This window comes from Triplophysa rosa, linkage group LG1 (assembly GCF_024868665.1).
Source record: "Triplophysa rosa linkage group LG1, Trosa_1v2, whole genome shotgun sequence".
Lineage (NCBI taxonomy): Eukaryota > Metazoa > Chordata > Actinopteri > Cypriniformes > Nemacheilidae > Triplophysa > Triplophysa rosa.
The window spans coordinates 29,529,597-29,547,939 of record NC_079890.1 but is presented as its reverse complement, the minus strand read 5'-3'; the positions used below and the strand labels follow the sequence as shown (position 1 = coordinate 29,547,939).

At 39.7% G+C, this 18,343-nt stretch overlaps 1 protein-coding gene across 1 annotated transcript in view; it reads left to right on the top strand.

Annotated features, from left to right (window-relative positions):
• The window catches only part of col4a5 (collagen, type IV, alpha 5 (Alport syndrome)), a 56,283-nt gene that overhangs the window by 35,875 nt on the left and 2,065 nt on the right, over window positions 1–18,343 (top strand). Inside the window, exons 36-48 of the mRNA XM_057333663.1 lie at window positions 50–189; window positions 272–578; window positions 773–823; window positions 5,352–5,537; window positions 10,026–10,159; window positions 15,403–15,475; window positions 15,654–15,725; window positions 15,811–15,939; window positions 16,040–16,138; window positions 16,290–16,502; window positions 16,755–16,932; window positions 17,051–17,165; window positions 17,489–17,661. Coding sequence (XP_057189646.1) covers window positions 50–189; window positions 272–578; window positions 773–823; window positions 5,352–5,537; window positions 10,026–10,159; window positions 15,403–15,475; window positions 15,654–15,725; window positions 15,811–15,939; window positions 16,040–16,138; window positions 16,290–16,502; window positions 16,755–16,932; window positions 17,051–17,165; window positions 17,489–17,661 — 1,870 coding nt within the window. The remainder of the gene's footprint in view (window positions 1–49; window positions 190–271; window positions 579–772; window positions 824–5,351; window positions 5,538–10,025; window positions 10,160–15,402; window positions 15,476–15,653; window positions 15,726–15,810; window positions 15,940–16,039; window positions 16,139–16,289; window positions 16,503–16,754; window positions 16,933–17,050; window positions 17,166–17,488; window positions 17,662–18,343) is intronic.

The following is an 18,343-nucleotide window of genomic DNA, read 5'->3' as shown; positions in this document are numbered from 1 at the left end:
TTTCACTGTGGCTTTTAAACACAGACTGATACCAACTTCATTGTTATAGGTGGTCCTGGAGCGAAAGGAAACCCTGGCCAACCTGGCCGAAGTGGCCAACCTGGATCAACAGGAACACCGGGCTTTTCAGGACCCAAAGGTGATCCTGGCTCACCAGGATATGGAGTACCAGGAATTCCTGGGCCCAAGGTAAGAACACTTTATTTTCTGCTTTGTATATCAGCATGGGTTTATTCAAATTGTTGGACTAGGTTTACTGTTAAATTCACAGGGTGAACCTGGCAATCCAGGATTTCCTGGATCCCCTGGGCCGAAAGGCCAGTTTGGCCAACCTGGACCTGCAGGGTTGACTGGAAACCCTGGATCAAAGGGTGACCCAGGACTCCCAGGAATCGCAGGTCCACCTGGCATTCCCGGATTTAAAGGAACTGATGGACCTCCAGGTCCTTCTGGTCTTAGTGGAGCACCTGGTAGGCCAGGAGATCTTGGACGGTCCGGATTACCTGGCATCACTGGTGATAAAGGTCTGGCTGGTCGCGATGGTATACCAGGACCACCGGGACAAAAGGGTGAACCAGGTATGTCCTTTTTAATTTAGATTTCATGTACACTGTCACACCGTCTCTGTCGGACTGAAACCTTGTAGCTTCACAAGAAATAGTGCATAGTGAATGCAGATGAAATAAAAAGGGAGGGAGGCACAAGAAAAAAAATGTGTTTCCTTAATGTAACCTATGTATGTCAATTTATTTATTTTTAACTCTTTACCCAGGTGCTCCAGGCCTTGGCGGCACAGGCCCACCTGGATTCCCAGGAGTACCAGGTAAAGCATTGAAAGCTACACCTAAAGAATGCTACAGGGTTCGTGCGGGTGCTGGAAATCCTGAAAAATTATTGATTTTTAATGCAGTGTTTTCAAGGTTCGAATAATGCTTGGATTTGGGATAAAGGGCTTGAAACTGCTTGAAATTTTAATTGCTTGATTTAATATTAAATCTGTATGTGACAATAGTTCACTTTTTAGATAAAAATAACTGAAAAGTTCTTATTGCGTTTGCCTTTCGCATTAAAAACATTCTGCTCGAGCACGCTTGCCGCTCTGATTCTGCGCACGTGGCGGCGGCTACATATGGAATAGACAACATGCGAGGATTGAAAATGATAGGCTAAATACAATTTATGGTTGAAATGAAGACCAAATCCATGAGTAACCTTCTCCAAAGTCTGCAGAAATTACATTTTTCTCCATGGGGAGTGAGCGTTTTTGAGCCACGTAAAATGTTCGCCGCGGGATTGCGGGGATGGCCCATCATTTAAATTATTCTGGCAAGTGCAGCTTTATAAGGCGAGAAATTCCCGCACAAGTGCATTTTCTTCATCTCAGGTCAAATAATGAAATAAATCTACAGACATGAACAAAATGAAAAACCACGCTAAACAGTGTGTCTTCATTTTAGAATTTAATTCCACTGTTAGGGCTGGCCTTCTCTGTTTTACGCTGAGTCCTGTTCCCAAACGACATCCTTATTCTTATCCTTATACAAATCCTTATTCTTAAAAATATAAGTCACATGTAACAAGCACTCGGCGCACTCAGTCTATTACAGGATTAGGCCTAAGGAAAATTACATTGTATTTGATGCAAAACTCGTCTCAAATAAATAATATTATATATTTTTTTTTTTTACAAAAAAGTAGACCTAACAAAAAGTGAAAACAAGAATTTTAATTTTTTCATCTGTTTCCCCTACATACTTTATAAATGTTGCTTGTTTAAAGGGTCATATGACATGGCTAAAATGAATATTATCTTTTGTTTTAGATGTAATGCAGTTAGGGCTGCACGATATTGAGAAAATATGCTATATGCGATTTTTTGTTGTTGTTGTTGAATATTGCGATAACGATATTTCTTGCGATATAACATTTCCTAGAGAAATGCTATTTTTATTAGCTTTTTTTTTATTATTTATATATGTAATTATCATACTGAAATAAACAGGTAATAGATATTCTTCTGATGTAATTAAATCTAATTCAGGCTAAAAAAAACTATCGAGGAAGAGGCAAACATTTAGACTAAACACTACAATGTGTGTTCAATTCAACAGGACTTTTATTTTGACGGGTTTTTGGGAAGGCTCAAGTTTTTGTGTGTTTGCCAATAGCTTCACTCAAACAGTAAAGCACTCGTAAAACAAACTCTCAGAACAACTCTGGAGATCATATCCTCATGCAGACAAGCAGAACAGCCAGATGACATTGAAATAACAGGATTCCGCGTTCGTATCTAGTTAACGTACGTTACATGGACTCAGTGCAGTGCACTATTGATTATTGTTACACACAAACAAGCGCAACCACGACAAACGCACTTCACACATACACACAGCTCTGTCTAATGCACATATTCGTATTATTCTACTGTACATATATGTTGCACTGTTGTTATTAATTTTTTTCAAGGTACTTGTCCGGTCGGGCAAGTAAAATTCTCTCTCACTTGCCAATACAAAACATTCACTTCTCCCTGACAAGCGTTAATGTCGAGCCCTGCAAAATATTGCCATATTTCAGATGTAACGTACCGTCCTTTTTAGGCACAAGTTCGTCGCTGTCATTTTCCTCGCTCGTCTCTATTCCTGCCATATTTATTTTCCGCTCTCTGCTTTGAGCCGCTAGGTTCACTTTTGGGCCCGCGATCTAGCCAATAGTATAATAGCACCTACTTGGCGGGTATAAAGATAGTAATGCCCCTTCTGATTGGTCCAATTTGGACAATCTAAGCATGCAACATACAAATGATTGACACATGAAACAAATTTAATTTATCGCAACTCGCATATGGATATCGCATATACTATTATCGAGATAACGATATTTTTTTTATATATCGTGCAGCCCTAAATCCAATGTGTATACACGATTTAAGGTTAAAAAACTCTGTATTTTCCACATACCGTGCATGTTTGTATCTCCTCTTTATCAATTGCATTGTACTGACAGGTACGCCCACCTCACTTGCATGTACATTTGGGCCGACTTACTCAAATCATACCACGAACTGACGTAGATTTGTGGGGGTGTGGTTACACGAGGCGTATCAGGCAGCTCTGGATGAGCATTCGCTTTTAGATAGAATGCATCTTTTGTTCCGACACTTTAATTTGTGCAATTTTACTTGTCTAATACATGCATGGGCAACTTAACACACCAAAGACACAGAAAAACATGTATTTGCGCCATATGACCCCTTTAACATAACCAAAGTCTCCAAATGTTTTCAGTCCAGGACCCACTGACAAGTAGTCTGTCTCATAAATTTTTAACACGGTGAAAACACACACACATTTGTTCCCTTTCAATGTTTTCTTTCTTGTCATAAACGAATACGTGTTGTTTCAATATTAATATACCTTATTACAAGGTTCATTTGAATGCTTGATTCTGATTGGCCAGTCGCGACATTCCAAGGGTTGTTATTTTCAAATAACAACCGCTCAAAACTAATAATACCCTGTAACCCGGATGCTGCAAATCATTTTGAAAGGGGCAGTTTAATATTACACAAAATTAATTATAAATATGTCTTTTAATAACATATATGACATTATATTTACAAATGATTAAACCAATTTGCCTGTTCGTGACGTTTGAACGTCGTTTCTTACTTTAAAACCTTTAAAACCTCCAGGAGGCTTTTCCTCCTGGAAGGTCTGCATTCGGTAAAAATGAGCTAATAAAATATTTCAAATTCACATTTTATGTCCAGTTTTTTTCTCATGTGGCAAGTAGCCGTGTAATAAGCGGTATAATGTACAAGCAGCCAGCTGTTATTGCGAAATAAGCCCCTTCAGTGTGATACAAGATCACCTGATGACACTGTCGGGGATTATTTCTGCGATAACAACCGACTGCCTGTACATTATCCCTTACTTATAGTAGGGCTGCACGATTATGGCAATCATTATTGTTTATATTATTCCCCGTGATATTGTAATTGCGAATATTATTGTTGATTAAATATACATTGAAGTATGTTTTAAAATGTTTTAAAACTTTCTGCTGTAAACGCGCCACTTGCACATCCATTATCCATAAACGTGTGAACCAATGAACAAGTGTCATTTTTAGTCATGAAATAAACTGTTTCTTAAGTGTAATGTACCGCATCCTAGTGCGAAGTTTGGGAACCCAGAGAGCTGTAGTTGAAAAACGCAGCGCAGTATATGGACGTAAAATATATGTGCTAAATAGCCTATTACCACCGAGTTATTATATAAATATTTTTGTTATTAAAGTATTGTTTTCTATTGATTTGGCATTTTGTCATTTTACCATGGTTAATTTTCGTAAGGGAGAAAAAGTATGTTTACTCGATTTTACCACAAATATCAGGTACAAGAAAACTATAACGGATTTACCAAAGGGATATAGAGCCTATTAATTGATTAACGTTCAAAATCCACATTTTTCAATTAAAACAGAATAAAAATAAACTTAATTACTGACCCATTCTGCATCAAAAGTGGTCTTTGATCTTGAGCTCGTGCATGCAAAAGTACGTGTCCAATGCGTGATACCTGTGAGTTATAGACGTGATGCGGTGCAGCGCTTTTCGTCCAGTGCGTACTAACGTGTTGAAGTCATAACGAACTGTGAAGAAAATCTAGAATTCCAAATTATATATATATTTATTTATCTATCAGATTCATACATTAAACGCTGTTTGGCTCTTTATGGTGCGTGCTTGTGATAGACTCAAGACTAAAGCACAATGGATCATCTCATTATCTTAAATACGCATTTTATTAAAAAATAAACACGAATGAACATCAGCTGGTATGTGACCACAAAACCTATAATAATAAATAAAGACAGAAAAAGTGACTAAAATTGAACTGAAACTGAAAGACAATATAGTTTAAGGCAAGGCAAGTTTATTTATATAGCACATTTCATACACAATGGTAATTCAAAGTGCTTTACATAAAAATAATGAAAATAATCATCTAAAATAATCACAACAATAAAACAAGGAATTTAAAAACCTTTAAAATGATTTAAGCAGTTTTCTGAATGTCAGTTTACAGGAGAGCATTGCATATTTTGTATAAAGTTTCATTTTTTCAACAATATAAATTGGGAATGTCATTTTAGGATGTTTTTTTAGCAATATCATCACTTATTGTGATTAAGTACTGGAAAAGCATGAAAACGCACATTGAAAGTACTTGAAAAGTGCTGGAATTTGACCTTGGGAGAGGTGTACGAACTCTGATGCTACTGGTATATTCATTACATTGTTCTTTAGCGAAAGCTTGGTAATTCACTGTTTGTTTGTGTCACAGGACCTAAAGGAGACACTGGTTTTCTAGGCCTTCCTGGTAATTCTGGATATCCTGGTCCAAAGGGTGAACCAGGACTTGTTGGTTTGATTGGCCAGCCTGGCCCTGGAGGACCGCCTGGCCCTCCAGGTCTGTCCATGCAGGGGGCTAAAGGTAACCAAGGCCTGCCTGGTCCTCCTGGAAGAAGCGGTAAGTTAAACAGCCCACCCTTATGGCCAGCTCTGCCCTCTGGGTTAGACAATATCACAGTCAAAGATATCAAGCTTATGTTGTAGTTACATTTACTGTATTTATATGTACAGTAGTAGTAACGTCTGAGAGACACATTTGTACAATATTTGCTTTAAATGCCTCCTCAGGTTGGATCAAATTATCAAAGTGTATGACAAAATTATTTGGCAAACTACAGCATAACAGAGAATATTGGAATATTGGAACACAAAATGCATTGAAAAACAAAAAGCTTACAAAAATTGTGAACCAGAGGGCATGCTGGCTTCAAAAAGAGTTCACCCAAAAATGAAAATTCTGTCATCATTTACTTGACCCAAAAGAAGATATTTTGAAGAAAGTTGGTAACCGAACAGCACTGGCCCCCATTTACTTCTATAGTATGGACACCAAACCAATGCAAGTGAATGGGGGCCAGTTAACAACACACTCAAAATATCTTCTTTTGGGTTCTGCGGAAGGAAGGAAGTCATACAGGTTTGAAATGACAAGAGGGTGAGTAAATTATGACAGAATTTGTATTTTTAGCTGAACTATTACTTTAAGAAACTTTTTTTACTGATTTGCATGGAATGTTGCACAGTCAATATAATATCACTATAAATGTGCACAAAAACACTCACTCACAAATCAAGACGCACAAGATACATTGACCTTCTGTTCACATCACTCTTTTCTAGGGATGTAACGGTATTGTAAATATCGAAGTATCGCGATAGCATTTTTTTTTCGATACTATCGTGGTCGCATGACGATAGATCTTCCAGGTAGAGTGTAGTTTTTTCAGCCGAATGGAGCGAGTTGAGGGAAGCGGGAACTACAATTCCCATCAACCCATGCGTGCCCATCATCCTCTGCGCTCTGCTGCCGCCCGCTACAGATCAAGTTGAGCGAAAGTGGCAGATGCCGCTAGTGGCATAGAAACGGATTTACAAATTGTTGAAGCTAGGGCTGGGCGGAATATTCCGTTACCGCGGAATAAAATGTCAACCGTAAGAGATTTTTCTATTCCGTGTATTCCGCGGAATGTAAATAAGTAGGCGTGGTTAACTCGGCGCGCTGCAAATTAGGCGCTATTCTGAAAAAAACGAATGAATTAATCCACGCGTAACAAATGAACGTATCAAACATTCTTTTGACCTTCTTTCAGTCTGTAGTTTAGTGATCCGCTCCAGTCCGGCATGTTCTCTCTCACCAGCAGTGCTCGTGCAGGGATCTGCACCAGCATTTAAAAAAGCTCATTCTCAACACGTATTTCAGAAGTCAGGTTGTTTTGAAAAGCTGTTAATAGTTTTATAAAGTTTAACTTCAGGCGAGCCAAGGTGAAACTTGCGTTGAAATGCGCGATGATGCTCGCGAGCGCGTGAGCGCTTTGATGTGACGCGCTTCTACCTCCAGTTTTGGGAGACGCGTGAGGAGTCACCAGAGACTCGCAGTGCAAAAACAAGCCCGAGAATAAACAAACCTAAAGACAGAGAGTCGCAGCGCACTAAAAGTGCTCATCTAATAGAGAGTGAAGAGCGATAAAGACCTAGTACAGACCCCATGAACACCAGTTTAGTCATATACTGTACTCTCATTGTTTGTGCATATTCATAATTTACTGCTATATATGTTGTCTATCTTCCTACTGTATACATATGATATAGCCAGAAGATAAATATTAATAAATAATACATCTGATTATCAGAACTTAATTTGATATCTTTAGTACATTTTCATAACTTACCTACATTTTAACTATGGTGAGCATTTAAATGAACTGTAATAAATAAATTAGTTAAATCAATCTAAGAAAAATGAGGTATAAAATATAGAATTATAATGGGAGATTGTTTCATGAAATATATCGTTACCGTGAAATAAAATTACTCATTCCTTGAAATTGATTTTTGGCCATTCCGCCCACCTCTAGTTGAAGCTAAAGCGAATTATAAATCGCATGTGTGGAAGCATTTCGGTTTTCCGTAACAAGAAATGAGAAAAGGTGACGGACAGACAAAAAACAATATGCAGACACTGCCAGACTGCGGTGAAGTACAATTCGGGGAATACGACTAATATGAAGAGCCATTTGTTACATCACCCCGAAAAGTTTCATGATGATACGAGGAGAAAAAAAATAGCAGTGAGTGAAGCAGTGAATGAGGTGAGTGTGTGAGTGAAGCAGTGAATGAGGTGAGTACCTGACTGGTTGTGAGTTGTTAAAAGTTGACAAACAACTTTTTAATTTAAATTTTTTCATGTTTCATGTTCTCAATTTTATGTTATTAATTTTTATGCTATTATATTACTGTTCTTTGCACTTTAAAATTACCTAATCTAAAAATAATAAATGTGATCTTTGTTCAGTCATAGTTTAATAAACACTTATGCCACATTTTTCCAAGTCTTCATTTGTTTTGTTTTTTCCCTGCACGAAATTCAATAAATATCGTATCGTAGTCTTCATATCGAGGTACTATCGTATCGTGAAATGTTGATACCGTTACATCCCTACTCTTTTCCTTAACTTTGTGTACAAATCAGTGCTGGTTTGATGTTAGTCAGAGAGGTAAAGAACTTGCATGTTTTGTGGAGTCAGTGTGTTACTGATGCCCCTCGAGGGGACTATGAGCAGGCCTGCACACAATCTGCACACCTAGAACTCAACGGAAAACTCTACAGACCTCACAGAACTGGAACCAGTCATTCACATGCCTGTTTATTTATTTATTGAATATTATATATAAAAATGTGAAAGTCTGCAGATTCAGTCTGGGCCTGCATGAAGATTACACACAGCGTATGCGTTTATCCATCCATTCATCTGTCATTTGTCTTATTTTATCTTCAGTTCCAGCACCTTTCTTTCTGTTCAGCAATGAAAGCTGCAGGTTTCTATCATAAGGTGTCTGTGTCTGTTATTGACTTCAGTGGTTTTGAAATTAGTGTCACCTGACAGTTGACTTTGTGTTCACAGTACCTGTCTGCCTGTCACAGCACCTTTGCATGGGCATGAAGTGATTTTTTAAAAGTGAACAGCCACAACAGAACTATTTAAAATGGGCTCCATTCAGGCAATAAAAGAAAGCGGACGAATTTGTGTGCACATAAACTTTTGGTATAAGTGTTTTAGATATTAGTTTGATAAATTAGATATTAATATGTTTTTGAAGTCAGTGGTGACCCATTTTGTCTAGTTTCGGTTGGGCTTATTTTAACCAGTACATACTGGGTGTGATGTGCATTTCCTGTTTGTTGTGACATGGTTCTGCTCCTCCTGATGACATTGGAACTTTTCAGGCCCTGCAGGTCAGCTTTAAAATTATTATTTTTTTAAATGCCATCATACATTATTTCATAACTATGTGTTAGAAGGCTTTCCAGTTTTATATACTTATAATTATTGTTCTGTATAGTATGTGGTCAGTAACTGTATTTGAATAGATCTTGTTTCATTGTCATTAGATTTTGCACAGTAATCCAGTTTACATGCATACAATATTCCTATATTCATTGAAATTTTGTTCCAGTTTATGAATGATTTGTATAAATTTCAGGCCAATTGTAATAATCAGATGGCTTAAAGGAATAGTTCACAGAAATAAGAAAAGTCTCTCATAATTCATTTGAACACAAACAAATATTATATTAAAATTCTTACCTAGATGGGAACCAATATGGAGAAGCACTAAAAAGCTCATCAATAAAATAATCTGAAGTGGGTTAATAAATGTCTTCTGATACAAAACAATCCTTTTGTGTAATAAAACATAACTATTTGAGTTTCAGTAAGTTGAGCGATCAATAAGTTGTGTATGACAACATACAGACCAGCTTGATCAATTCAAGACATGTAGGCATACAAGGACCAATATGATTTGATGGTACTGACGTGCTCCCATTTTTCCATATTTCAGTGAACTATACTTTACAAAAACATGAAACTGAATTGGAAAATACTGTTTGCATGTTCAATGTCTTGTGTGTTAAGTTGCTGAGTAACATATCTGTAAATCTATTGAAAGCCATTATATAGGTTGCTTATGCTGCTATGCTCTTACATTTAATTTTGTTCTTTTTTTTACTTTTGAAACCTGTTCACCTTTGACCCTACTGTAGGTCCTGCAGGTTAGACTTCTTGGTTTGATACTCATCTGTGTGTACTTTTATTTGTTATTAGATGTTTCACCACTGGATAAGAGGTTGGGGCTGGGATGAGTTCTATTTATAAAAATATAGTTTCTATAGTCTTCTTTTGTACCTGTGCTTTCAGAATTTCCCAGAATTCATCACTGATCACACGTCAACACTACACACAACAATATACAGCACTCATGATAAACACAAACTCTACACAAACCCAAACATCAATGCTTGCTTTAATGATTTTAACGATACTTTCATGATATGAGATGAATGTTTTGGAGTTGGAGTCCTGATTTCTGTCCTATGAATATGAAGGTCCTCCTGGTCCAGAGGGTCCCCGTGGACCTCCAGGTGGTGGAGGAGTAAAGGGTGAGAAAGGCTTTCCTGGACTCCCTGGGACACCTGGTGCACCTGGACTGAAAGGAGACAGCGGTTCCTCCGGTTTCCCGGTAAGCATAATATAAGTGTTCTATGTTTTAAGTACCCTTTTAAGGTGTTCATATTTATGTTATTCAGCCAATGTTCGTTGGTCCCACAATGTTAGTAGACTCACAGCTTTTTTTTATCAAAACAGACTTAAAAAAGTAACATAGACAGCATGTATGGTTAATATTTGCCATTAACAAAAAAAAGTGAAAAAATATACGACAGAAAGAAAAAAAGTTGGAAAAAAAACAATTAATCGCATGATCTTTTTTTTGGCTGTTTTAACATTACATTTAAAAAACGTATTTGATTTATTTTCGAGTGCACTATTGTGCGTAAACATACCAGCTACCAGTAACCTAGCCACAGCAAGCAGTAGAAAGGAAAATGGATGGTAGAAGACCTCAGATAAATTGGCCTAAATCCTGCAACAAAAGAGTGGGAAACCATTGACTCGGATCTCATCCAGCTTTTAGCAGGCCAAAAATGAGATGTCGAAAATAAACTGGAGAAGATGGGGGAGATCATCTACACCCATGGGGTGGAGAGATTTGGAGTGAAAAGCAAGAACCCAAGGTCACAGAAGGAGATGACGGGCCGACCTAAGCCCAGGATACAAAACGAGATTGACAGACTTGTGAGAGAAAGGAGGAGCCTGAGGAAACAGTGGAATAAGGCCACAGAAGAGGAAATGAAGGGCCTAGAGGCACTACAAGGCGATATTAAAAGTCGCCTGGCCTCGCTGCGAAGAGTAGAGAGCTTGAGAAAGCAAAATAAGAATAAGGAGCAAAGCAGGACCCCTTTCTACAAAGATCCTTACAAGTTCGTCAGTAGCATCTTTAGCAAGGAGAAAACTGGGACCCTTAAAGTACCTATAACAGATGTTGAGGAACACCTATGGAAAACGTATTCTGACAATCAGAGGCATGAGCCAATCTCCAAAATGGGTTGCGCCTACCTCCAATCAGGGCAAACATGGATGACACGACAACCATCACAACAACCAAAGCATGTACAAAGCGGCTGCAGGATAAGCTCCAGGAGAACATTAGTTGTGCACAAATGGAGGTCAAACCCAGTAAATCCCGCAGCATTTCTATTGTCAAGGGTCAGCTTACCAACGACAGGTTCTTTATAAAGGGTGAGCCCATACCAACAGTCACAGAAAAGCCCATCAAAAGCCTTGGACGGTGGTACACCGCAGACCTTAAAGATGCCGAACAGGGGGAACAACTCAGGCAAGAGACAGCCAGTGGACTCAAGAAAATCAACACTGTAGCTCTTCCTGGGAAGCTGAAACTCTGGTGCTTCCAATTTGGCTTGTTGTCATGCCTGATATGGCCAATTTCAATGTATGAGCTCATGGTGTCTCACGCCAAGAACCTGGGAGATTGGCGGGTACACAAGTGAGGAAATAGTTTGGGTTACCAAGATGCATTAGCAACATAGGGCTGTACGGGAATGGAGCTCTCTCTCTTCCCATTTCAAGCCTTGTGGAGGAATATAAATGCACCAAAACAAGGTTGGAGAAGACGCTCAAAGAATCCTGTGATCCCTGTGTAAGAGATGCTGCTCCAACAGCAGCGACAGGGAGGAAATGGAACCCAACAAAAGCGGTAGCAGATGCGAAGGCAGCCCTCAGACATAGGGACATCGTGGGACAAGTTCTTGGTTTGGCATCAACCGCACCCACATGGCGAAAAGCAACACCAAAGGAACAGCATCACCTGGTAGTGGACGAGGTTCGGCGTCAAGAGAAAGCAAGTATATGTGCCAGAGCAGTCTCTCAAGCCCAACCAGGCCGCTGGATGAGGTGAACGGCATGTTTAGTGTGGACAGGATCCAACCTGCCACCTATGTGCAGCTCCAGCAAACCTTAAACATGTTCTTGTGGGTTGTAAGAAGAGCTTGACACAGGGGAGATACACATGGCGCTACAATCAAGTACTAAAGTGCTTGGCTGCAGCAGTACACTGCGTTCCAAATTATTATGCAAATTGGATTTAAGTGTCGTAAACATTTAATTTTATATTGTTCAATTAAACTTATGGATGGTATTGTGTCTCAGTGCTCTTTGGATCACTGAAATCAATCTCAGACACCTGTGATAAGTAGTTTGCCAGGTGAGCCCAATTAAAGGAAAACTACTTAAGAAGGACGTTCCACATTATTAAGCAGGCCACAGGTTTCAAGCAATATGGGAAAGAAAAAGGATCTGTCTGCTGCCGAAAAGCGTCAAATAGTGCAATGTCTTGGACAAGGTATGAAAACATTAGATATTTCACGAAAACTTAAGCGAGATCATCGTACTGTGAAGAGATTTGTGGCTGATTCAGAGCACAGAAGGGTTCGTGCAGATAAAGGCAGAATGAGGAAGGTTTCTTCCAGACAAATTCATCGGATTAAGAGAGCAGCTGCAAAAATGCCATTGCAAAGCAGCAAACAGGTATTTGAAGCTGCTGGTGCCTCGGGAGTCCCGAAAACCTCAAGGTGTAGGATCCTCCAGATGCTTGCAGTTGTGCATAAACCTACTATTCGGCCACCCCTAACCAATGCTCACAAGCAGAAACGGTTGCAGTGGGCCCACACATACATGAAGACTAATTTTCAAACAGTCTTGTTTACTGATGAGTGCCGTGCAACCCTGGATGGTCCAGATGGATGGAGTAGTGGATGGTTGGTGGATGGCCACCATGTCCCAACAAGGCTGCGACGTCAGCAAGGAGGTGGCGGAGTCATGTTTTGGGCTGGAATCATGGGGAGACAGCTGGTGGGCCCCTTTAGGGTCCCTGAAGGTGTGAAAATGAACTCTGCAAGGTATGTAGAGTTTCTGACTGAGCACTTTCTTCCATGGTACAAAAAGAAGAACCATGCCTTCCGTAGCAAAATCATCTTCATGCATGACAATGCACCATCTCATGCTGCAAAGAATACCTCTGTGTCATTGGCTGCTATGGGCATAAAAGGAGAGAAACTCATGGTGTGGCCACCATCCTCCCCTGACCTCAACCCTATTGAGAACCTTTGGAGCATCCTCAAGCGAAAGATCTATGATGGTGGGAGGCAGTTAGCATCAAAACAGCAGCTCTGGGAGGCTATTCTGACATCCTGCAAAGAAATTCAATCAGAAACTATCCAAAAACTCACAAGTTCAATGGATGCAAGAATTGTGAAGGTGATATCAAAGAAGGGGTCCTATGTTAACATGTAACTTGCCCTGTTAGGATGTTTTTGATTGAAATAGCTTTTGATTTCAGTAAATATGACCTCCTAATGCTGCAAATTCAACAAATGACCATTTTCAGTTTTTTACAACCTATGAAATGTTTTCAAACTCTGTTGTGCATAATAATTTGGAACAGTGCATTTTGAGTTTTTCATTTTTTAAATAAATACTGTTGTCAGTGGGAGGTTTGTTCAATAAAATTCCAAATGTACCCTAACTGTTGATTACTTGAAAATTATACTGACTGTCATTTGCATCGACAAATTAGGAAAACCAGAGAAAGATATCATTTGGATAATAATTTGGAACGCAGTGTAGAGACCAAGAGAGTGGCAGCAAATGCCATCCCCCACAACGCCCAGGCTAACTCACTAAAAAGGCAACCCTTTATTCGGGAGGGGCAGAAAATGAATTCCAAGCCCTTACCCCCATATTCAGGTCTGCTGAGTATAGCCAGGGATTGGGAAATGCGAGTTGATTTAAACCACAGACTTACTTTCCCCTTGGGAATCGCAGCGACCAACCTTAGGCCGGATGTGGTTCTGTTGTCCAGCTCCAGTAGGACAGTCATCATAGTTGAGTTGACTGTACCTTAGGAAGAGGTCATTAACGAAGCCTTTGAAAGAAAGAATGTCCGGTATGCCAACTTGGCAGCGGAGTGGTGCGGAAAGAAGAAGCCAATAGCTGTGGTTGAGGTGGATGGACACAGCATGGGCTACAAGATGACCTTGTAATAATGCGACACACACCTAGGTCTGATCAACCTGCGGTGGGCCTCCCTTGGCTGAGTGTGTCTTGTGATAAAGGGCTGAAACACCCAATGAGGCTGAGGTGCACAACTGACGATGTGTTGCATTGATGGGAAGCATACAAAGGGCATTATCAGCAGTAGTGATGCGCAGGTCGTTTCATAACCAGCGGGTAACCGGCGGGTTGGGGCGGGTAAAGAAATTGTCACTTTATTTGCAGGGCGGGTTGGGGCAGGTCATTAAAAACAAAATAAAAAACATGTATGTTGCGTTCAATTCCCTGTAGCCTATATTAAATATTTGAGAATATATATTTTCATATTTTATTAGGCTCTTTGATAAGGTTACAATACGTAAGCCTATGTAGCAACGTAACTTGCATGATGTCCCCAAACCGAACACGTCATGAAAGTGCCAAGCAGCTCACAACTACAAAACAAACGGAGAAATAAAAGTGAAGATGGAAGACAAGGTGCGGGAGAAATTAAGGTCGGGAATTTACATCATTAAAAGAAAAGAAGGTCAAGCTGCTAAATCTAATGTTTGGGATCGGTTCTCAGAAATAGTTGCAGCAGGAGACAACAGCATATCGGCTACGTGAAGTGCAAGTTTCTATGGTTCATAAGCGTATGCTGTTGCCAGTTTACAGGGTGATGTAATCTAATGGCTGTTTCCAAGCACTTTTAGGTTGAAATAAAGCCTGTTTTCATTTACATTACAATGCCTAGTATGTCTATTTAATGGTCACGGGTGTGGGGCGGAGCGGGTTGTAAAAATAGATACAGTGGTGCGGGGTGGGGCAGGCCAAATAATTTCATAAATGCGGGACCCACGGGTTGGAAGAAACCCCGACCTGCGCATCACTAATCAGCAGCACCTCACCAAAAGGCATCTTTCACCCAGGATAATTGATGTGATGAAAGTGGGATCGGACACACAAGTCATGAGATGTCTCTCTGATAATAGCAAGTAAAGGTAAGTATAAAATATGCTATGTATTTCTATAATCATTTATCTCCTAAACACAGAGGATGCCTACCCGACGAACCCAGTGAAACCTCAGACCTCCTTTCCTCTATTCATATTCTTGACTGCTCCCCCTGTCATGCATAAGGCGTGGGAAATGTCCTATTTGGGCAATTCAACTGTGCTGAAATAGTGGGATTATAACACCTAGTCCTATTAAGCGAATCTGTCATTAGTGGGATAATATGCAGTAATCCGGTCATAATGACTAGTTAGCCATAGGTTATGCGTCACTTATTCATTGGTTTTGATTTTGATAATCCAGGGTAATCCAGGTCTTCCGGGACCCAGTGGGCCTAAAGGAGATATCGGTTCTCCAGGTGTTCCTGGATTCCCAGGTCAGTTATCCTACGTTAACCTTTAAAGGAATAGTGTAGACAAAATTAAAATGTCATTTTTTATTTTCATTCTTGTTGTTCCAAACCTAAAAAATGGTGCATCAAAAGTTAAAAGTTACAGTTTATGAGTTAAATGTGTAAAAGTCTTAAATATGCACCAAACTTTTGTGTGTTTTAGGACCCAAAGGACAGTTTGGCCCTGCAGGCCGACCTGGTGAGCCTGGTGAGCCTGGCGAGCGTGGATTTACAGGTATGCTGTTAAAAACGGGGACATGAACTTTTCCCATACAAATCCAAAATTGCATCTTTAATATTTGTATTTTCTTTAATTGCAGGACCTCCTGGAGATTCAGTTCAAATTCCACAACCTATTGTTCTGAAGGGAGAGCCTGGTCTTCCTGGACCACTTGGTGAACCTGGTATCAGAGGTGTACCTGGAACCCCAGGATTGCAGGGCCTTCCAGGTTAGTAGTTTATGTTTGGACATTTAAAAACGTTGGAAGGACCACAGCTTTTGGTTTTCCACAACCTCCTCATCATGTCTCCTGTCACTTCATCCTAAAGGTTCATCTGGCAACCCTGGAGAACCTGGTCCCTTGGGACTTCCGGGATTTATTGGTTCACCAGGAATGAAGGGAGGTACAGGACCAGCTGGACAACAAGGTAAAGTTGAAAAACTATAAACATGTGATGGCTAAGTGCAAACTGAGAGACTGTCAGCCTCGTATTTATTTTGGGGAAACAGCAGGAACATGAAATCTGCAAACAGGCCAATTTATTAGCCTACCAGTCATATTGTTGTAATCATTTACAGGTCAGCGTGGTTACCCCGGCCCGCCTGGTGCAGATGGCATTCCGGGACCTCCAGGTATATCAGTATCAGCATCCCTATCACACGGGTTTCTGATCACGCGCCACAGCCAGAGCACAGAAGTGCCATTTTGCCCTCAAGGCACAAGCGTTATCTATGACGGCTACTCTTTACTCTACGTGCAAGGCAACGAGAGGGCTCACGGACAGGACCTGGGTGAGTATCACAAAAATTGCACATAAATGCGGAGATCATATAGTAGTGGACCCAAAACGGGCTTCCACACTCATTCAAAGTATCAAAGACCTTGCTTTAATAAGCTTACTTAGCTTATCTTAGCCTGATGTTTAATGTAGTAATACAAAGATATTGCTGCATTTCAAAACATGAAAATACTTTTTTAAGGGCATCCTTTATATTTCTCAGATCACCCATATCATGAATATTGTCTTTTTTTATTCACAACAGGCACAGCTGGCAGTTGTTTACGTCGTTTCAGCACCATGCCTTTCATGTTCTGCAACGTCAACAATGTTTGCAATTTTGCCTCCCGCAATGATTACTCCTATTGGCTGACCACACCAGAGCCCATGCCCATGAGCATGGCGTCCATCACCGGAGAGAACATTAAGCCTTTCATTAGTAGGTAAGAAACAACGTTATATCATGAGTAACGTAGTATGTTAGTATTCTGTTGGTATTAAATATGGAAAGTAAAACCATAATAATCAATCGAACATGATGCATGTTTTGTGTGTGTGTAGGTGTTCTGTGTGTGAAGCCCCGGCTATGGTGATAGCTATACACAGCCAGACTGTTCAGGTGCCATCCTGCCCACAGCGCTGGGAAATGCTCTGGATTGGCTACTCCTTCATGATGGTATGTTATGGTTCATGGTACCCTAGAACTGTTTGGTTACAAACATTCTTTCAAATGTCTTTCTTGTGTCCAGCAGAACAATGAAACTACAGGTTTGAGGGTGTGTAAATGATGAGAGAATTTCTCTTTTACATTACAAAGCACATATGCAGTTAATCTCCCATGTTGGATTGAGTGTCAGTGTGCATCAGTGATGTAAAATATTTTTTTAATAAATATCATTTTAAAACTCATTTAATAGAAATGAGTTTTACACTGTTAAAGTATAAATAAGCAATAAAAGGAGCATATTTCACATCTCTCTCTCTCTCTTTGTGTGATAGCACACCAGTGCTGGTGCTGAGGGTTCAGGACAGGCTCTTGCCTCCCCCGGCTCCTGTCTGGAGGAGTTCCGCTCGGCTCCGTTCATCGAGTGCCACGGACGGGGCACCTGCAATTATTTCGGCAACTCTTACAGCTTCTGGTTGGCCACTGTGGAGAAGAGTGAAATGTTCAGGTAAGAGCTGTGCACAGTATGTAAAGTGACTGCATTGTCACACTGCAAAACTGTAAATACTGTACTGTAAATCTGTTTTACCAGATAGGAAACAGATTGTATAGTAGACTTACAGTTAAATATCTTAATGCGGTCTTTTTGCAAATTGGACATTAATAATGTTATATAGATTAGGGAACGTAAAGGAGCAATGATTTGTAAACAGACTTTTAAATGGCACTTTTAAGTCCCAGCAGTGAAATTTTAGATTTATGTCAAAATCTGACATATGACGCTTTATAAATATATTCACAGTGTCATCACATCCCTTGAAAAAAAATATAATTAATGATAATTGTGATCTAATATAAAATTATATAGCATTTATAGGTCCAAACACCGTTTTTGTTCGTGTCCCTCAACTCTGGTCACAATATTAAGATATGTAAAATAAGATAATTGAATTACAATTTGACATTATTTCAAATGGAATTGTTTAATATACATATTAATTTACATCATCGTAAATGTTTTTGTATATTTTACTGATCATTTTTGTAATTTTATGAAGTAAATGTGCCTGTCCCACACTTTTGAGTCCTTACCGCAACAATGAAAAAAGGCTTTTATCAAACAAGTCTAGTTTCTATGGAAACAGTAATTACCACATGAGCACATTGCTGACAGATTAGGCCACCTCATT